Genomic DNA, 23260 nt, shown 5'->3' with positions numbered 1-23260 from the left:
TCAAATAATTCATTTCTAAAAACATGTTCTACCCAAAGGTTCATTTACTTTCATTGTCTACTAGTAGGAAAAGCTTTCAAAGAAGCCCATTAATGAGAATTTAACATGGAATGTAGCACATATAACAAATCTAAACCAAATATACAGTTGATCCTGCTTATAACATTCCCATTCAGAACATTTTTCCATTTAGTACAACTGATTTTTATGGTTCCAACTCTTAAGTAATTCTTATCAAGATTTTGTGTTTGAAGTGTTTTCTTGCTTACAACATTTTTATGACAGTTTTTTGAAAAACGTTATAATCAGGATCCACTGTAATTAAATGTTAGAGGCACACATTCATATATTTACTGTTATTATCTATCTATAAATTCCCTTCTGATTGATTTTTCATTTCTTTAAAAATTCTTAGCTCTTTCAATAATATCTTCTATAATATTGGGCAACTAACCAAAGTTGAAACACTCATAGGGAAGCAAAATTTGGAAAAAAAGAACCGTTACCACATATACCTTTCAATGGCCTAATAATGATAGTTAAAGTATCATTAGAGGTGTGTGATCTGTCCTTTCCTTCACCTATCAAGTTTGATATTACGAGAAAATTCACATTTCCCTCATGTAATGTCTGTTAATATTTATGGGAGTGGGGGTATTACTATGTTTTCTGCCTACTTAGGTTGTTAATTAGCTTTGTATATATGTATACCAGAATAATAAAATGTTTTGTGCTTTTCATGGTTTAAATGAATTTTTTCCCCTTCTTTTATTTATGAATCATCATTATATGAATAATTTTAAAGCACAATCAGTCTCAGGTTCCACTTGTCCCAACAAAATTAATCTTGAAAAGGGGACACTGAAGAAAATGAAGACTTCTTGAAGAAAATGAGGTTACATATAATGCCATGAAAATAGAATGATTCAAAAAACCCCTGCTGACATATTTCCATTGACGTCTTCAACTTAGATGCTAGGTTAAACTTGCAATTACCATATTTTAACATGAGCACCCTTTCGCCTGTTTAGATGTAGCTCGAACAAAAAAAGGGAGTTCATATTGAAATGTGATAGTTTTATGTAATGCAAATTGTCATAAACATTAATCATGCACTGTTTAAGTTTCATTTTATGTTATGGTGAGTTTATTGTTTACAACACCACCTGTGAGTAAAATTTGAACTTTTTTAAACTTATTTAGAAAACTCTATGTCATGATAAGTATTTTAGTGCAAACTGCACCTTTTTATGTCAATTGGCTTATTTGTTATTAATTTTTAAAATGGGTCCGGGACTTCTCTCATCCACCTTATATATTGCCTTCCCCCCCCCCCATGCTAAAAGCATGAATGTACAAATTTTCACTTTTTTTTAATCAGCTGGTTGTATACCTTATTTTGCTAACTAACTTTTGTCTGAAGCACAAATGTGTATCACCACTGAAAAACGTTACAAAACATTTTAGGAAAATAACTTCCATAGAGTAACATGGGTGGAGTAACATTCCGTCATTTCCTGCATTCTTTTTTTCCCAAGGACATTGCAAATTCGTGCTTCTAGCATGAGGGGGGTGATATGTATGTATATATATATATATATATATAAACTGTATTTTAAATTTAATAATAAATATCACTATCACTTACCAACAAGGTTTGTCACTGGATTACGGCACACGCAAGCCCTGTAATCTGCCTAAAAACAAATGGCATGAGTTAATTTAGTTCTTCAAGTTTACTAATCATGATTCTTTCTATATCATTCTATAATTAGTAATGTGGAACCTCTGTATACCATCACCCTCAAACACCCCAAAAATGTGATGCATTATCACAATTGATGATACATCATTTGCGATGTATTATCAAATGTATATATTCTGCTGTATAAGCAGAGTGACAATTCTTAGAAAATAAATTTTTAGGCCTTCTCTCATGATTGCTTCAGAAATCAGCACTTTAAGCCCCAGCACATTTCAGCTAAACATGTAGATCAGTCAAATACACTAGCTCAGAGGTTCTCAAACATTTTCCAACAGCAGCACCCCTTTACCTGATCAGCGCTTATCTGTGGCTCCCCTAGAGCATTTAACAAAGGATCGCTTCGAAAAACCTTCACCGCTACTATGTGGTGCTCCTGACAAAGGTTTCAAATGCACTATGGCGCACAGTTTGAGAACCCTTGCACTAGCGCATAATTTATGACATGGTGCCATTTTTTTGTTAATAGTTGCCATTTTCAACTTGATCTCAAGATACTAAAATTTTTGTTTGTGTTCTAAAAATCTCTTGTTTTCTTTGCAAATGCTGATTTAGTTATCCCAAATTATTTGATCTTTTGTTGTTGTTGTTATTGGCATCATTACGATTTCCAGACATAGCAGAAAATTACGATAGACAGAGGTTTGGTCTTGCAATCATCGCATTTTAGATTTTAGAGCTTGCCATCCCATGCAACAGAAACTCTCAGCATTTTGTACTTATGTAGCAAGAGCATTTAACATCTGCTCAGATCAGAACACATTAGACCCTGAACTTGAAACCATCAGAGCAATTGCTAAAGACAGGGGGTTCAACACCAAGATCATTGACGAAATGAGTAGAAAATTCATGAAATCATCAAGAGAAACCACTTTGGAAAATATTACTGAGAGGCCACTAAATGAAAGTGTAGCTACACCATACGATCCAAATCATTTAAGATCGAGCTGATTCTCAAAAAGTTTAACCTAACAGCCATAGATGTGCCAACTAAAAACTTTTGTTTCAAACCCCTTAAAGATGCTATACCACAGAATAAATAATAAGGCATTTATTTTATTTTCATGCGGCGATTGCTTGCTGGGCTACATAGGACAAACAAGGAAACCCATAAACACTAGATTGAATGAGCATGCTCGCTGTGTTAAAAAGAATGTGGAAAGTCGACCATCGCCACTCACTGCTGGCAAGAGGGCCATAGATTCAAATTTGAGGAAACAAGAGTTTTTCACAAAGGCGGATTTAGACTTCTACGAAGGCACATACATTTGGGCCTTCAAAAATAAATTAGTAAACGGCAATAGATCAACTCCACCGATTGCAACGCCATGGCTTAAATTCATTATGAGCAGGACTTGGAAGAAAATTCAAATAGACCAATCGGATAGCTCCATTTTTCAAGCAGCCAATCAGGTTGTTGCAAAAGACTTACACGCAGGTGCTTCACTTCATTCTTGCTACGACGTTTGACTTGAACAGACATATAGATTTTTCATTCCACTGAGCAACCGAGATCGAAGATGTGGCAAATAATCCATGTGGGAGACTCGGTCAGTGAGATATTCTTATCTTCTGAAGACGACACCCATAGCATGTCGAAATGCATAAGAAGTTTTAGTATTTCTTGGTATTTGCCTCATTCGTTGGTGATTTTTTTGGTGTATTTCATTTCCAAACATATTTATTGTAAATATGCCCCATACTTTCCAAATGGGATTTAAGTCAGGACTCATCAATGGCCAGTCTAAAACCAATACATTTTTGTGATTAAATAGCTTTTTCTAGCAGCAGATCTTTGAATAAATGTGTTATAGTGTTGAAATAGCAAGTTTTGTCCCCTTAAATCTTCTCCAATCAGTAGCAAGGGATCTCCTCTAAGCAAGGAGATCCCTCGAGGATCAAAGTTTTCACAACCAATTTCCAAAAATTAAAGCCTGACCATTAGAAGCAAATGCTGCCCATACCATTATTGAAGCTCAACCTTACTGTACTGTAGGCTGAAACATCCGTCTGGAATATGTGAGTTCTATTTTTTTTTTGTACTACTAAACATACCAAGCTATTTATCTCCATAAAATATATGATTTCGTTCCCATTTCAGTCTCTTCTGCACCTCTCTTTGGTGCTTCCTTGTGACAGGAGATTTGTTGGTTTGGCGAATATGGTTTGTCGTACCATATTCTATGGCTCTTGATGCCTAATATCACCCCTCTGAGTTTATTGCCACTTCAAGGCAACACCTTGTATAGTCTGTTCAATGATAGTGCTTTTATTTGCACTTTTACAAAACGGAAGAATGTCTAAAATGGAATATTGTTTCAGTCTATTGACATTCTGTTTCATACGGGTTGCACTGTATATAAATGCATCAAATGTTCTTTTTTTAAGGAAAAAATTTGTTAAACTTACTGGATGTTGAGCACACATATGAGTAACAATGAATCCTCCATGAGACCCGCCAAATAAAAAAAGGTCAACTTCAGAATCCCCAAACTCTTTTGATAATTGAGATTTTGCAATCCCTGCAGCTAACTAGAAAAAAAATTTTAATTCTAACCAAAGTTTTTTAAAATATCATTAGAAGAAAATTCCATCAGAAAGAAAATTATATCACATGATAAAGAAAATGCATGGGGAAAAAACCATTTTCTGAAAATAAGTAAGGATTGATTATATGAGGTTTAATACTAGAGCTTCATGTGAACATTAGCAATAACTTTGCATTTAATTTCTGTTTATATGAAAATATATTGCATTTAATTCATTATTTGGAAAATAAGATTTGCTTTACATGGCAAAAAGTTATATTTCTTGTTAAACTGCAACAATATATCAAGATTAATGCAGGGGTGCAAGCGCCCCTCATCTATTTCAGAGCAGCAAATTTCATTTTTGGAGCAGAACTAAAAACGAACTATATCTGCAATATAAGGAGTAATTTTTCTGTGAAATGCCAAAAGTTTTGCCAAAAATGGTTGAAACAAATGATTCTAAATAAATTTCCTTCACAAATTAAAGTTCATTTAAATTTTTTCTGAATTATCTTATCTGTCACTACTAAAACATGCATTACTGAAATGACGAATAAAAATTATGAGACTCTTTTCAAATTAAGCAACATGCATACTAAAAACCTAGGCAACAAGAATTTCTGCTGCTTGAACACCAAAATCTTATTCATCCTGATATATAAAAAAAAAGTGTGTGCAAAAAAGTGTGTGCAGAATATAATAAGGGTTTCCGTGAAAAAAAATTAGCTTCTCACAAAATTTAAAGGAATTATTAAATTTAAAAGCAAAATGCAAAAAACGAGAAAAATATAAATACCTTATTTACTTAAACAATTTCTCAACCTAATAGCATGTTAATATAAATTCAAATCACGAGTTGCTTTCAGAAGTTCAGCATCTCAATGACAATTTTTTTCAAATATTTCATGCCCTTGAACATAAGATTTTATATGTCTTATTCCATTAAAGCATTGGATGGACAGATTTTTCAATGTTCGAACAGACTTTTATTTATTTGTTAACAATGAACTCTCTTTCACTGTCTGCGTTACCATGTGCTGAAGCCTTCACCAAAACTGGCAAAATTTTGAACTTTGGGCTGCTTACAAAGTTTGAATATGTCTGCCCAATATCTATCTATTCTCTGAACTGATTTCACTTCTTGTAATTATTTGCATTATAGTGCAACCCATTCATCACACATAATTAATAGTTTTGTTGGTAATACAAAGTTGAGCAACATCCCAGCTATACGTGAGGGAGTAATGTACCATCCCAGCAATGCACGAGAGGGAGTGCAAACGTTTCATTCTCTCTAACAACATGTTTTGGAAAGGTAGGACATTAATATAAAAAAAGGTATCTCACAGAAGTTATGCAAAATGAGCACATGCTCCTAGTACAAACTCCTTCCTTTGACTATTGTTAAAAGCATGCCCCTCCCCCACCAATGCAGTGGCGAACAGTGCGGCCATATTGGGGTCGCCCTAGGAGGGGTGCCAAATGGAATTGAAAGGGTGAAAAAAGCTTTGTTTACCAAAAAAAAAAATGCAGTCAGTAGCGCCAAAAACAGATTCCGCATGGGTAGAAATTGTTTTCCTCGAGCCGCCCCTGTGTTCACCAAATCTGGATTTTCGCAATGTGAAATTGCCACGATCTGCAACTGCCGACGATAATCACACAACCGCATAGTGACTAGATGACAAAACTATGAATATTTTAGCTGGAGTTTTAACAGATCCCATTTTTTTCCAATGATCTTCGAAAAAAGTTGGTAATTTAGACCAATCCTCTTTTTGATGTATGCTTTGAACGCAGGTTGGCAGCCGTGAAATTACCGTAATTTTCAGTATATAACCCGCAGGAGAAAAAACGGTCTCCGAAATCGGAAAATTCTGCATATTCATTCAGGGACTTTGATAGCCCGCCGGTTAACCAATAACAGTATAGGACTTTATACTTCAAGGTAGTAGAACTACTTTCCAAGGTCACGACATAACGCGATTGTGGTAGATGGTGGGAAGTGGAAAAAAAATTAAATTGTCTCCCTCCATATTTTTTTTCGTGTCTCGGAAAGAACGCCGCCTGTGAACAAAATTTTCATGCTTCTTTTTCCTAAATTCCCGGTATTTGACGCACTACAGTGCATTAGCGGTACCTCCGCGAACCAGAAACAAGAATTGGTGCAAATGCGCAGGGATTCGGCGCCTTGGTGCACCATGTAGCAAGAGAACCGTTTCGGCGCAGTTTGGCGCAGCTCTTGCACCCCTGTTAATGATAAAGTTTCTTCAGTAAAAATTAAATTCTAATAATCTTTTATCAGAATATTTTTATTAAAAATTTTGATCAAAAGTGTCAAAGACTATCCTTGTAAGCTTAAAAGGCATATAGGGTGATTTAAAAGTCAGAAAACATTTTTAAAAACTAAATACAGTCAAAGCCTGTAAAGAAAAAATCTAAAACATGTATAAAACATTTTGTAATGACAGAATTTCATATTAACAGACAAAACAATTATGACAAATGATTCGATTATGTAAAAGGGCTGGCTGTAAACACAGTAGGTAGTTAAGTTATTAAGTAGTCACCAACGAATAAGGCAAATGTATAAAAAATACAACTCCTAATCCATTTTGACACATAGGGCGGTGTCGTCTTCAGAGGAAAAAATACTTAACCACTAATCACATGCTAACCAAGGATCTCAATTGAGTTTTACAAGGATTTCACTAAGATTCACCAAATCTTAACTCTCGCTTGCTCAGTGGAAAAAAGTATATCTGTTCACTTCAAGCGTCGGGTCAGAAGTCAGGGTCGTGTCTCCACTGGTGTAGATGGTAGCATGCTTATCCGCAGTTGAATTCACTGCAAAGAGTGACATTATCTGCAGATAAGTCGCCATCTGGTGGCAGCATCAGAAATTGTGAGCTTTGGCTTGCTCTAAAGCAGTGGTTCTCAACCTTTTTTGACTCGCAGAGCACTATCCAGTATATAATTTCTATGTCGGAGCCCCGTTTGACTCGAGGAGCCCTTTTTTGTACATAATTTTTATGACAGAACCTTGTGTAGGCCTCTTTTATTTATCAATCTATCAAATTTACTGATTTATATTATTTTCCTCGAGTCTGCGCGGAGCCCCTGGGAGGTGCACACAGAGCACCAGTTGAGAACCCCTGCTCTAAGGCATTGTTTCCTAAAGTGGGCAGTATTGCCCCCAGTGGGTGATGGAATAGTCCGGGGTGGGGGGGCGATAGAAACTATGAGTATAATATAGGATCTTATGGGTTCGCTTGATTCAAAGGGCGATGAGAGAAAAAAATTCAGAAGAAGGGGATGATGAAACAGAAAGTTTGGGAAACTATGCTCTAAGGAAAGAGGATTCATTGGCTTTGTAGTCTAGTGCACTCACCCAGCAAGTGAGAGGATGTTGGTTCGATTCCTGCAAGGCCAGCTGAATTTTCTTTTTTGGATTTATCTTTGCATCAGCCAACTGTTGAAACCTTTGTGGTAGCATGCTTGCCCAAAGTGCAAGAGGGCCTGTGTCCCAATGGAGACAAGTTGACTTTTCTTTCCGAGTTCAACTCAGCATAAAATTCAGGAAATATGTTTCCTTGATATATTGTGTGATATATATATATATATATATATGGACTAATTCAACAGTAAGCTATTAAATGTCGTGCCCCTTTCATTTAATGATACTTTTGTGCTTTGGGATGGTTACAAAGATGACTTAAAGCAATTGTTACTCATTATGAATGACAGCCTCACGTTCAGTTTGCAGCTGAATTTGAAACAAACAATGAACTTTCTTTCTTGGATGTATTAGTAACAAAACCGAAATCACGCATTTCCAAACCACTATCCATCGTAAGCCTTTCTCTATCTCACTACCACATCATTTTAGCTCTTGTCATCTCATGCAATAGAAATTCGCGCCGTTTTGTACTTATGTAGCAAAAGCATTTAACATCGGTTCAGATTGGAACAGATTAGATGATGAACTTGAAACCATTAGAACAATTGCAAAAGACAGGGGAGTTCGACACTAGGATCGTTGACAAATATTTAGAAAATTCTTGAAACAAGTATGAAGAACCACTTCAGTAAACATTACAGAAATGCCACTCAAAGAAAGTGTAGTCATACCCTACAATCCAATAATCTCACTAAAGATCAAACCGATATTCTCAAAAGTTTAACCTAGCAACCAGAGATGTGCCTACTAAAACTTAGGTTTCAACTCCCCTAAAGATCCTATACCATAGAATAAACAATGGGACATTTATTACATTCCATGTGGTGATTGTCTTCTTGGTTATATGGTGCAGACAAGTTGACCCATAAAAGCAAGGTTAAATGAGCACGTTCGCTGTTTTAAGAATCAGAAATGTGAAAAATCGACTATTGCCACTCACTGTTTGCAAGAGGGACATCGATTTAAATTTCAGGAAGTGAGAGTTTTTCACAAAGTAAAGTCCACAGCTGATTTAAATTTTTATGAAGGGACATAAATCTGTGGTTCCCAACTTTGAGTAATGAATGCGAGCTGATCCCCCCCCCCTTTAAAAAGTCTCACCACAGAGAGCAACAGAACTACAAATGGTACAATTGTAATTCAAACATCACACTTCACTCACTTAACTTCTGAAATATAGATAGCAGCACTAAAAAATCAGACACACCACTAGATACTCACTCAGACTGTTAGGTACACACACTTACACTTCTGGCACAACTTACTAGGTAATAAATTTCCCATGACGATAGACCTGTGTTGTGCTTGGTTTTAAAAAAAGAACAGCCTTCAATAAATCAATCAATGCCACCAATCGTAGGGTCATGGCTTAGATTTATTTTGAGCGGGAATTCTAAGAAAATTCTAATAGACCAATCAAGGCACTGCATTAGTCTTACAACCAGGCTCTGAGCTTCATTCTGACCCTGACGTTTGAAGTGACAGACATACTTTTTTCTGCTGAGCAACAGAGAGTTAAGATTTGGTATCTAATGCAAGTGGGATCCTCTCAATCAGCATGATTGGTGGTTAAGTATTTTTTTCCTCTGAAGATGACACCCACTGTGTGTTGAAATGCATTAGGAGTTGTTGTGTTTTTTGTATATTTGCCTTATCAATTGGTGGCATAGGCGGGAGATAGACTTTAAAGTCTGGGGGGGGGGGGAGACCAAGATGATGATTGCTGGGAGGGCATGATGATGATGTCAGTTCATTTATACACATATAAACTAGATTAGTCGGCTCCGCCTTTGACGCTGGGGAAAGCAATGCTGCCCCCCCCCCCATCTCTGACCATGGTGACTTCTTAATATTCTTGGACAAAGTTTATCTACTCTCAGGGTTGGTAAAAAAAACCGAAAAAAACAGTTTTTTTTGGTTTAAACCAGTTTTTTTGTTTTAAATAGTATTAACATTAAAAACAATGAAATTTCTGAAAAATCATTCGAACTTCTAATAATTAACTAAAATAAAATGTTTATTAATGTAATTAACACTATTACCATGCTAATTAATCAATAAATATTTATTACATTTTAACAAAAACCAACTTTTGCAATTTAATTATTTTTTGCTTAACTCAATGGATTACTGTGTTTTTGAAAATTCTTTTAATGTTATTATTAATCATATAATATATAAAGGTTTTTCTCCAGTTACTTTCAGTATACTTAATTAGGAAGCTATTTTGCAAAAAGTAATAAAAATTAGGTGAATATAATGTATTTAATGAAGCATAAATAATGCAGATTAATTAGCAATGATTTACGATATACAGGGTGATTATAACTAAGGTTCTGATTTCAAGACACTGTAAAAAAAGAACGATTGTCAGAATGACTTGAAAATTGACATGAATATTTCTGAAAATATTCAATTTTATGTGATAAAGGGGAAAAAAATACTAAAAAATGTAAAATTAATGACATCATCCAACATGTGGGAAATTTGCTTGCAGAATGGAAATGATAGCCAGTCATGGCAGAATGATACCTTAATTATAGCATTTCACGATTTCATAATTCATGGAAACATCACAAAAAACGAAGTAATTGAACAAATAACTACAACTTACTTGAGAAATGTTAAATATGTTGTCCACCGTGTGTTCTGGCTATGAGGTTGGAAGCACAAAAATTCTTGTTCAACAACAGAATCGGAGTATGCCATGGTCATAATGTGGATGTGCTTGCAATTCAGCTTTATTAAACCAAACGTGCCCCCCCCCCCGTTAATATTCCTGAGGAACTTCTAACATATAGGGAATGTGCTGGAGTTTGCAATTCACCAAAGTTTGCAACCTGACCACTGTTTATAACATTTTGAGGTACCCCCACAGCCAGAAGTTGCAAGGGTTAAGGTGCATCCTGTCAAAATGGGTCTTCAGCAGCTGCTTTGCTGGTATTGCAATGTGCATCTTGATAGAAGTGCTATCCACACACTGATGCTGTGGAAGTGCCGAAATGATGTGGTTGCACAAAATAGATTATACTGCTGGCCAAGTACAGCATCATCTACTTGCACATTATGCACTTTTTTCTTTTGAGAAAGAAACTTCCATTGCTTCAGGAGTATCCATGCAAATTTTCAAGTAATTCCGATCAGTACTTATTGTATAGTTTTGGAATCAAAACTTAAATTATAATCACCCTGTATATAGCTGATTATTTTTCATAAATCTGTTACTACTATAGAGTAGAACCTTGATTAACTGGGCTTAACAGTGTGTGTGTGAAAGTATAAAAAAAAACAACTATTGAATATTAAGACTGGGAGATATACAGTAGGAGATGTGCTACTTCTTATGGGAATGAAAATGTATGTGAGGTAATGTAACTACTAGTACACTAGTCTTTGTCCTTTAAGGACAGTTGGTGTCTTTATTGGATTATAGGACCACCTGGCCCTAGCATGATGGTGTCACAACTGTAGCTGCTTCTTTGTGAAGGGAAAAAGAAACCCTGTGAGATAATACACCACTACATTTAGATGTGTGATGCAATCCTTATTCATGAATTTGCTAAAGATAGAGCATCAGAATGTAGCCAAAGGTTAGAAAATGTTGTAAGAATGAGAAATTTTGGCTTTTATATATATAACTTTAAATAACTAAGATACTTCATATGAAAAATATATATATATTCTGGCCACTTTTATGAGACTTTTTGAAAAAACCACTTATAAAATCTTATGTCATTTAAAGATATACCATCAGAATGTACCCCAAGGATATAAAATGTGGTAAAAATGAAACATTTTGGCTAATAATGAACCAATATGATATTTTTCAAGGAAAAAAAATGTAGGCAACTTTAATTTGATTTTTTGAAAAAAACCAAAGTGTTTTTTTTAAATAAACCACTTGGTTAAAACCGTGGTTTAAACCAAACAACCCTGTCTACTCTTCCAGGTAGTTAAGTGATGTTCATAATGTATAAATGTCCGGATGTTCTTGAGTTAATCTTACCATAAGGAAGGAGAGTATGACTAAAATAAAAAATATATTGATCATTTTTTTTGCACCACAGTCATTTTCTGCACGCGAAGGCTAATTAGACAGACCTGCAATTTATTGAAGATTCCGAAAGGCAGCCTTTTTTTTATACTCACCGAGAGGTTGGTGCACTAACCCCTCGATGTGGGACTCCTTGCAGTAGCAATCTTTTTCTGTGGCCATGTCGCGGTTTCTGTTGTACCCATGCCAGGAAAGTTTCTGACAGGGACGAGCCGGGTATCGAACTCGTGACACCTTTAAACATCCTTTGGTACTTTAGGTGAGTATCTCATCGACCTGAGCTACCCCACCCATAAAAAACATATTAAAAAATAAATAGACATCATTAAACTATTTACATCACTCTAGAAACATATGTTTATGAACTTATAAATACTAAATAGTGGAAGCACTAGCTGAATTTTACGCATACAATAACTAAAGAAAAGTTTGTATCCACCTCTTCTACTGTTAAAAGAGAAATCTCTGCAGGGTCAAACATTTAAATCTACCAAACAGAATTGCAGTACACCATGGCAAAATAAGAAAATCACCAAATTACACAAGCGAAGATTGTTAAACAAAAAAAATTTATAATATGGTACTGTGACTTCACTCTATGATGCTGATCAGCAGATTGATAGAGACTGTTCCATGTGAGAGACATTTAGCAGTATAAGTATGCACTACAACAGGCCCACCCAGCAGAGAACCATTCCAATTACTTTTGGGTCCCCTCCCTTTGCATGTATGGAGTGAGTCATTATTCTTAGCGAAGATGAAAAATAATTTAAATCAAACACATACATGAACATCAGAGATATCTTGCACACCAATTTTCCCAATTAATGATTTCAGGTTATTTTCTCCAAAGCCTAGTGATCCTCTGTAATTAACTGTAATAGAAGAAAAACCACAGTATGAGAAAGCTCTGGCAAATGACAACAGAAAAATTTGTGAGAGCAATATCTCAGATAAGAATTGCGGAGAGACACAATTCATAAATTATTCAAGGAACCATGAAAAGTAGTATTAATAAGTCATATAATGAAACCAAGATTTATACAGTAGAGCATCGATTATTCGAATACTGATCAACTGAAAGTGTTTCAGTCGGGAAATTCCAATTTGCATGCCATGTAGAATTCCGCTAGCAGTCGCAAATGCTTTCCCCAAATGATATATTCCCCAAAGTGATACTGGTACTATTTTTTCTTGTAAATGATCGGTTATCTGAAAAAATCAATTATTCAAAACCCCTAGTCCCTAATTGTTTTGGATAATCGATAGTAGGCTCTATGATGTTATAGCATATATTATTTTGTTTAAAATATTGTATATATATGTTACTGTTCAAGTCCAAAGTCTAGCGTTTTCAAGAAGTAGCCAGCCACATTGAACATCACCCAGACTTCTGACACTGTCCATTTCACAAAGATGCTAGACTGGGGACATGAACAAAGGAGGACCCCTTGCAAAATGGGGCATGAAAAAAATATGAAGGCTGAAAACTGGACATGTCACTTTTATAGTACTTGACATTATAAAATTCATTGGATTATATGCTAAAAGACATCTGAATTTTTTAGTGCATAATAAATATACAACTGTCTGAAGCTTTTTCCAAGAGAAGTTGGAATAAAAATACTTCAAAAATAATTCATATTAAATAACTGCGTTCAATAGACATTTTCTAAAAATACATAGTAACAAACATTTTATTCAACCAGATATGAGGGCAGTGAGTAGCCTTGCAATGCTTGATAACTAAATAAATTTGTGATTAGAAACATGGCAGGGCAAGCCAGATTTTTTTTCTTTTGAGGGAAGGAAGGTCCATTCCTCCAAACTTGGTAGGTGCCCACTGAAGTTCATTTTAAATCCCATGATTTAAGTACAGTGATACCTTGGCTAATAAAGATGATTCATTCCGGAATCACATTCATTAGCAGAAATGTGATTTCTAGGTTTCTAAAGAAAATTGTTTGATTTGTTACAGGTTCTGCCCAAAATTTAAAGATGAGTTTTTAAAACACTAAGGAACACTATAAAAAAAGGCAAACTGACCAAAAGCTAATATGAAAGCTTCAAAATTGGGCAAATGAGAATCTACAGGAAGATGAGAGATACTGAAGATCTTTCTATTTTACACTAATGTACACAACCAACACAAGCTTCAGTCTGCTAAAGCTGGTGTTGGCACAATCCAGTCAAGTTCAAAGGTGTTCCCATCCATTTGTGATTTGGTCAATTCATTTCTGTGTCCGATACATGCAGATAGTAAAAATAAGCTTCTTTCATCTTGCATAAAATGATTCAAAAAAATTATAGAAAGAGAAATGGTGGTAGACCAGGAAAAAGATTACAAGGTGGAAATGAGTTAACAGGCTCTAGTGATAGTAATTCTGATGATGATCAGCATGAAAATTTAGCTCACAACACAGCTGTTTTATATTAACACGCGTGTCCATATTAACAAAAATGTTTGTTAGCCAAAAAATTCGTAAGCTGAGGTATCACTGCACTCAAGGGATGTCACAATAATTGCTACAGATGGTTATTCTTCCTCCTGGTCTTCTCAGAAATGTTTATTTCCTGGTCCAACACTAAGTAAAGAGCTTTAGCTTGCAGCAAAGAGATAAAAAGCAATAGCTCTCTTTTGGTCATCAAGTGACATAAGAACCTAAAAGATTATGCTGTCCCATTCTTCAATATCAATAAGCATGAAGCACAAAAATGTTTGTACGAACCTAAACACACACTGAAACCTTGAAGAACAAAACATGTCAAGAGCACATTGAATTCAGTTGTGAATGCTGTGTGAGGACCACCTACAAACATAAACAAAGAATGTGAGAATGAGATGAATCACTGTTTGAACACAAAAAAATGAAGATGCATACATTCATAGAATACTTCCCACCAGAATTTATAAAAAAAACTTAAATGATAATGGGTTAGTACATCATTTAAAATTTCAACTAGAATTAAGCTATCAGAAAGCAATTAGTTATTAAAAACTGTCTGTTGCAGTTGTAGATAGGCATTTTGAAATGAAAATTCCTCTGGACCATCACTTTTAATAAGAAATCTTTTTATCAATGATGGTTTCTATACAGAGTAAACAGCTGGTGTACATGTTAATCTTGGGCAATTCTCATTTATAGTGTAACTTCGTTATAATGGCACTCTGTGGATCAAGAAAAAATATAATGGAAGTGAGATTATCGTTACATCAAGAAATAACATTACCATCATGCGCTAACAAATTTATGCTGTTGTTGGCATTGTTAGAGCACTAAAAGAAAATGCACTTATAAGTATTTATTTGCAGCAAAAAAATTATGATTATCTAATTAATAAAGTAAAATTAGTAAATGTAAATATCTAATTAATAAATGTCTTGCCCTAGTATAGAAGTTTAATGCATTACACTTTTGTGTGTACTACTTAAAAAAAGTAGCTTCATTGCAAACGTCATTAACACTTGCAGTGGGCACGTTGTGCTTCCCCTAAAAGTGTTAATGAAGTTACTGATGTTATTAGATGCCCTCGGGGAAAAAACTAATTAAGAATTGAAAAATATATAGAAAGTAATATTTAGCAAATTTATATAAGGAAATATTGTTGCAGCGATTTCAAAATATCTTAAAAAATAGTGTTATAAAGGGATTTATTTTAGTAAAGAATATTGCTGTATCAAGAAAATACAATAACATTTTGAACTGTAGACACAATTCATATTAATGAAAAAGTTTACGTGAAACTCTTATGAGAACCGTTTTTGTAATGTTGAGAGGCATTTGCCATGTGAAGGCCCATTGAGAGATGGAATTGAGATTATGTTGGAGAATTTCTTCATCTGACTTGTGATTTATGGTATGGTAGATAACACAATCAGCAAAAAATCTAGTGGTACAGTTGAGGGTTTCTGTGAGATCGTTAATATATATTAAGAACAAAAGCATGGAAATTATCTGTCCCTGTGGGGTCAAAGAATTTATGGTGGTCGATGGAAAGTTGAAGTCTTTGAAATGGATATATTGTCTACTGTATTTTAGGAAGGCTTCTATCGAGTTAAACAATTGAATGTTCAAGCAAAGTGTAGTATGTTTAAGAAATAATTTGTGTCGTGGGGGACTTTATCATATGCTTTTGTGAGAAATCTAAGAAAATGACATCAGTGTGTAAGTTTTTATCGATTGCTCCTGAGAGGGATAAAAGGGTCTAAAATTGAGAGGAAAAGAAGAGTGATCGCCTAAAGCCATGTTGATTAGGGAAGAAAAAGTTGGAGTTGAGGTGGGGGCGGTTTTTCTTTGCTATGGATATGCTCAAGATTCTTACAACAAGATGAAGTAATTGAAATAGGTCTTAAATTGAGGGGATTGGTAAGAGGTCCAGATTTGTGAATTGGAATGATTTTGTTTATTTTCCAATCAGATTGGTTTCAGTTATATGGCAATATTTTAAAGAGAAACTTTCATCGAATACCATCTATATGGATAATATTGTATATAACAATACAGCAATACAGGGTGTATTAAGTAGCCTCTTCCCCCCCCCCCCACAAGCATAAGCAGATACAGAATTCGCAAACCCACTTATGCTAATAATACAATTTTTTGAATGAACAGGGAAAATCACCACCTGTCACCCCCAAGCGACTTTGTGTTTTGTGAGGTTGCCTCAGTAATTCATAAATATTCAATGCAATACATCCCAGTGTATGCTCTTGGGAGTCGCATATACAGATGTCAGGCAACCCTAGACCCCCACTGTTTTCGTCATATCAGACCTCCTTCAACACCTACAACAAAATTTTCTATACAACCTCTATGGACACGTTCAAGCACACTGAAAACGTGTCCTGCACATGCAAAACTACTGAACACGTTATTAATCTATATGAAGCCATGTCCACACCACCTGTGTTGTGTTGTGAAGTGCTGCGATGTGTAGCAATAGTGGACTCAAAATAGAGCAAAGTAGCCTAGAATACTGTTGAACAGAGAGGTGTGAGTGATTGAGCAGTTTGTTCCATCAGTTTGACAATCAACAGTTTTTGGCCTGAATTAACGCTCATTGCCAGGCAGTGATGCATGTCAGAAGAAGAAAATACCGCTCTAAATATAATTTGCAAGACCATACCAATTTTTTACAGATTGCATTACCACATACTGGCAAAATAAAACAAAAAATTAGAAGGAACGTTGCTTATGAGAACAGAAATCATTGTGCAAAGGTACAAATATAGCACAGGCAGATTATCCAATACCGACAGTCAGTGTGCCATTCACCCACACAGAGAAGCACAGTAGAGGGTGTGTACACTGTAAGCAGATTTCCAGCTGCACATTTTCACACTCTGATTGGTGCCAACTGTTGGAATAAAAAAAACCTGCCTGCACTATGTTCGTACCCTGAAGATTGTTATTTGTGTTACTTTTCCGTCATTTCCCTTCAATGGAGTAGTATGTTTGTGCTTTGGTGGCACTACCTAAGACAGATAAACATGGTAAAAATGTGAACTAAAACTTAAGAGAAAAAACATTGAATGTCACATCTTCAAAAGCTTAGATTAGGGGGGAAATTGAAAAGCATTCTCTCAAGAATAAAATAAAAAATCTGACCTTCGCTTAGATTTCATGACTTTTTGAGACTTGAAAGTCCCTAAAAGGTCAGTCATTCAAGTATTATGTCAGCAGATTTTTGACCTCTCCTGCCCTTTGTCAGCTCTGACCCGCCTTCCTACCACACATTGGGATCAGAGGCTTACATGAGGGAGGGGCATAGGGGACTTGTGTCATTCCCCCTCCCCAGACGATCAAAAATTCATTTTTAATGAAAATTATTTTTTTAAAAAGTTGAAGCATCGAAAGAGAATACCTTTTTATATGTAATTATAACCACAATTTCTATTAATTTCAATGCTATTTGAAGGCTAATAACTCAAAATTTCTCTTTAAGAGAAATTCCTTGCGCCCCACCACCTCGCCTTTTGTGCCCCCTACAAAGGTCAATCTTGCTTACATCTCCCTGATTGGGATTGTGCCCATAGAGAATATAGGTTCATAGTGAGTCTGACCACCATTGTCTGAGACTGCTGTAGTATGAAGTTACCCATGTATGCAAGGGGATCATTTTTTACATGATTACAGACCGAGCACACTATATTTGTAGCTTGTTTTCAGTTTCAAGCATTAATTAATGTAGTAGTATAGATCGATTGCTGTTGCTAGTTGGTGCAAAGTACCAAGCACTAAGCTCTTGCCTTCTTCATTGTGGTTTCTCTACAGTCCAGAGATGTTAACTAGTCAATGACAATGGAGGCCCATGTGTGGGAAAAGGGCATAGAAAGGCTCGTGCTCCCACATCCAAGATGACCACAAATTAAGGAAAAAAATTAAAATATTAAAAGAAAATACCTTTTATATAGTATTTTAATCAATTTCTGTTGATTTAAGTGCTTTTTGATGGGTGGTAACTAAAATTTTTCCGGAATGAAATTTTTGTGCCTCAGAGTGGACACAACAGTTCAGCGTATATCCTCCCCCTATAAGTAAGACAGGATGGGGGCAGTCTATAGAGGACTTATTGATGGGAATGTTAATTAGGTGCTCACAAACTAGGGAAAGATTTTTCTTGTTGACTCTCACTTTGGTTTCGCTAGTAAAGATATCATAAAGAATATTTCATACTTTTATAAAGGGTGGTTGGTGATGTAAGCATCATTTGAACTCCCACCTCTCCCCCTTGTCATCAAAAGTCAGCAAATTAGAAATCCCCCCCCCCACCAATGCTGAAGTAATGCCTGAATGGCCCCTAATCTCTCATGTAGGCACATAGGCAGCTGCCCAGTGTGTTTTCAATGTACAATCAATTCGAAAACCAATTCACAAAGAACCAGTTGTCAAATTATTTGAATCCCACCACTGATTTTAATCCTCAGCAATTCATTGGTTATAATGTAAAATGTCACTCTGAAACCTTTGTGTCTTTCATTAATTTCAATGCCTCACTGGGTTTGCAACTGATATTCTATAATAAATATTGGTAGGTTTCATTTCATCATACTCTCATGTTTGGGCCATGAATTCAGACACAACCCTGTGTATAAATTGCTGTAATGATTATAATATATAAAGTATATATTACCATGAGGCCAAACAATTAAAGCTGGCTTAGCCAATCGTGCATCCTCAGGGGTTATAAATATAAACTCAAAACATTGAGAAACTGTAAAATTGAAAAAAATCTATATTAATTCACATGAAAAAAATAAGCATATATAATACATATTTTAGGCACTTTACTTTTCATGCTATTTCAAAAACTAGTCAGTTCCATGCAGAAAGAAATTAAATAGATTACTTTTATATATAGATGATGTCACTCTCTACTTTTTTGTGCAATATTATTACCCCCCAACCAGACCTTAACGGCCCTTTTATGATGAACTTGTAGTGTGAAAAAACAACAAATGATGAGAATCATCAGGTCCGAGGGCTGGAGCCCTGGCTGCCCCCCCCGGGGGGCCATGTCTATGGGGTATCAAACCCATGACATCTTGCCTTCTGGATCAGTGTGGATAAAAATATGCTATAGAGAAGCAGTCATATTTCTTCTTTGTAGCATATATGTGGTCATGTCAGACTATTCATTACATCATCCCCAGCATATACACTATACAGAATATTTCAAATCATTTGTCTATAGGACTCTCTCAAACCATTGACTTTTCATACTTCAATAAAATTTGATTTAATTTATGTAATTACAAAAAGTTTTCAAATGACATGCGGTTTCTTAAAATGCTATAATTTTTTTGAGAGGCCACATTAAAAAAAATATAAACTCTTTATACAGTCCTGTGTGACAAAACACCCAATTAGTGAAATGTAGAACCAGCTTTTAAGTCATTTGTGAAAAATTCTTGATTACTATAATTTAAGATATCAAGATATTAAAGATGAGAAGTTGCAATGTTTCGGCAACTTATTACTGTGTTGGCATGCTTGAATTGGCTTGAAAAATCTTCATTTTAACAAATAAAAACCTCAACTATTGGTCATTTTGTTTAAATAATTTTATTGCGTATTTAAAAGATACATTTTATTGTGTATTTAAAATGCTTTTCATCGCTCACTGTGTCGCACACTTCTCATCTCTAATGTACAAAATTATAATAAAGTAATTATTCAACCTTTGAGGACTAAGAATTGAAATGAAAAACAAAGAAACAGTATAGTCAATGTCTCTTCTGCAGAAAGAACTAAATTTGATAAAGTGCTGCTGTGGCTCTCACTTCAAACCATTATTAAGTGCAGATCCCAAGGGGGACAATGGGGATGCCTGCCCCTTCCAAGAGCCAGATAATGTGGGAAAAATCTGTCTGTCTCATGAAATACTAGGAGATCTTATGGACATAAACAATAAAGTGCCCCTCTTATCACATTAGCATGTGATGTGTTGTAAATGAACTGTTTATAACTGTTCAAATACAGTGATACCCTGGCTAACGAACACTTCTGTTAATGAATATTTTTTTTGCGATATTTCTACCTCAATGAATGTATACAGATTTGGCTCATGAATATTTTTGTTGACATTGATGCATACGTTAATATAATGCTGCCATGTTGTGAGCTGAATTTTTACATCAATCATGATTGGAGTTGTGGCACTCGATATTGATTAGATCATTTTCGCCTCAAAAGTTATTCTCACTTTTCTGTCAGAAAGTTTTTGGACCATTTCATGTGAAATAAAAAAATTGAGCCTACAAAAGTGCATAAAAAAGGAGAGCCTGGAATTGGGCATTTTCAAAACTGTTAGTAACAAGTTGACCAGTCTGGACATTCTAGAAGCTTATCTCTTCCATATGCATGTATGGAGACAAAAATCAGCTGACCACATCACATAGCCCCTATGTGATGTGGTCAGCTATGGGGTATATAAAATAAAAAATTTTCAGTACTAAACTTCCCTTAAATTCTCATTTATCCAATTGTTTTGCTGTTCATCTCAGACTTTGGTCAGTTTTTGTCTTTTTAACAGTGCTTCTAGGTGTTTTATGAAACGCATTTTCACATTTTAGGCAGAACCCGGAAAAAATTAAATGGCCTGCCCTATTATTTATTATATTCATATTCATTATTATATTCATAATCTATGGGAAATTATGTTTCGGTTAACAAAGATTTTGACTAACGAATATAATTCTAGAACAAATTATCTTTGTTAGCTGAGGTATCCACTGTACTTGAATTTTTTTTTACTTTGATAGACAAAACAAAAGGAGGCTGCTGAGCTTTCTAGATGTGACATCTTGTTTACCTAAACAATTTTTTTTTTCCAAGTTATTTTTTATTTCAAAATTTCAACAAAACGTTCGAACAATAAAGTGAATTAAATTTAAAAGATATAATAGGTGAGTTAACTGTCTGTTTAAAGAAAACATGAATCCAACATCAGGTTCATGCATTCAATGTGAAGGAAACATCATAGTTGAGGATAAAAAAATTGTCTGTATTAAATGTGAGGCATGTTATCACTTCTATTGCGCTGGTTATAATGAGAAAACTTTTCACAAAATTGCCAAAAGCCGTAAGCCAACTGGGTGTGTGTTAAATGTGTATCTAATGAACAAAGCAACACTTCAACCAGTATGCCAGAGGGCGATATCCGTAAACCTGAAATGCAAAGTGAGTCATTTATTATTAACCCTTTTGATCAAGAAACTGTCATCGAACCGATTTCAACCTGTAGCTGAACATCTGTGATACTGTGAGTGAAACGATAGGTCCTTTGTCACAAGAATCTACTGAATTCATTTTATATATCTCCTCCATCTTTGAAAAACACATCCAGTCGCTTATCAGTCTCATGACACATCAATTTTCAATTCAATCCCAGGAACTAACCTCACTGAAAGCAATAGTTGAAAATCAGCGATCAGAAATACAAGATTACAACAACAAAATGTCATCACCAGAAGTGGAAAACAGTGCTTTAAAATCTCAAATGATTGAATGATGAAATCCCAATGAACCTTCAAATTGATATAGCTGATCTCCAACAATACTTGAAACGATCAACATTGAAATTGCCAGTCTTCCAGAAATTGAAAATGAGAATTTAGATGAAGTCAAGTCAAGGATCCTGCAAAATCTTGATATTATTGACTTAGAACCCGACGTTAATGTAATTCATCCTGCTCCAACAGGGAGTAAAGTTAAGATCAAGCCTATCATTATGCAGTTCAAGACCAAAAAATCCCATGACATCTTCTACAACACCAATCGTAAATCTAAGATTTGTGCATCTGAAATAAATGATCGACTCAGACCTAACCCAATTTATTTCAACGAGCACTTGGTACTATTTGTTAAACAGGTATTTTATTTTGCAAAGAAATTTAAAACTGAAAATAATTTTAAGTTTTGTTGGACGAGAAATGAAAAAATATATTTAAGACAATTGGAGGACTCTAGGGTGTACAAAATTAGTAATCTTGATGATCTAAATTGCATTAATGAACATGTATAAAAGCCCTAGTATAAGAATGTACACTCTGGATGCACTCCGATTTTGTCCAAAACATCGCTGATGAAATTATAAATAAATTGTTTAACTGCTCATATAATTCCTGTGTTTATGTCCTAAATACAATAATTAATATATGAATTTGTTCAAAAACTTTAGTTTCCAAAATCGCCCTCTCACTTCTGTCGTGAGAGCATTTTCCCACTATTTAGTATTTTTAATTCCTTTTAATGAATCATAGAATTGAACATTATTTTCTCTTTTGGCTGAGGCCTGTCTTTATTTCTTATCTTCGGCGAAAGCCTTTAGAAGTTTATTTACTGACTTGTTGTATTTTTCACTTAGTGACTACAGTCACATTAACTACTAAGTATCGCACACTTCTTGGCGGGAACTTTTAGGGTAGGGAGGTCCAGCCCTTCCCACCCGGACCGAGCCAAATTGCTTGGAAATTCAATTTAAAAATGTAATGAATTAGAATATAAGAATTTTCCTGCCACAGGGTGCTTCCAAAGGGAGGGGATGATGGTGGGTGAGTGTTGTGCTTTTTTTTATATATTGAGCGGCTTTTAGTGAGATTATCCTACCTGTTATTATAATTTCTATTTGAGCGGCTTTTTAATATGATCCTTTCCGTAATATGAATTTGTTTTTTTTTGTTTTATTGATTTCCTATATAACGACCGACATCACAGGTTAAGCAATTAAAATGATACATTTATATTTTGTTTGTATGAAGCTTAATTGTTTTGAAGTTTAATAAATAATTAAAATTCAATTGCGGAACAACGTAATAATGTCATTTCAGTATACTCAATGTATATTGTTTATTTTCATCTTTTCTTATTTGATTTTGTCGTGATCCGGCCTCACAACACTTCTGCCATATTTACAAATTTTGCTACATCCATACACTATTTGAATTGGAATCT

At 34.9% G+C, this 23260-nt stretch overlaps 1 protein-coding gene across 2 annotated transcripts in view; it reads right to left on the bottom strand.

Annotated features, from left to right (window-relative positions):
* Nucleotides 1–23260, bottom strand: part of LOC149065766 (acylamino-acid-releasing enzyme-like) — a 104901-nt gene that overhangs the window by 12884 nt on the left and 68757 nt on the right. For both annotated transcript variants that reach the window (XM_089253553.1, XM_089253554.1), the window contains exons 15-19: nt 18939–19019; nt 14534–14614; nt 12591–12679; nt 4172–4294; nt 1649–1697 (exon numbers count right to left, since the gene is read on the bottom strand). In XM_089253553.1, coding sequence (XP_089109679.1) covers nt 1649–1697; nt 4172–4294; nt 12591–12679; nt 14534–14614; nt 18939–19019 — 423 coding nt within the window. The remainder of the gene's footprint in view (nt 1–1648; nt 1698–4171; nt 4295–12590; nt 12680–14533; nt 14615–18938; nt 19020–23260) is intronic.

This window comes from Pholcus phalangioides, unplaced genomic scaffold, assembly GCF_987345545.1.
Source record: "Pholcus phalangioides strain wild (caught in Gottingen) unplaced genomic scaffold, Ppha-v1.0 ptg000039l_1, whole genome shotgun sequence".
Taxonomy (NCBI): domain Eukaryota; kingdom Metazoa; phylum Arthropoda; class Arachnida; order Araneae; family Pholcidae; genus Pholcus; species Pholcus phalangioides.
The sequence above is the reverse complement of the archived record's forward strand: the minus strand, read 5'-3'. Positions and strand labels throughout refer to the sequence as shown.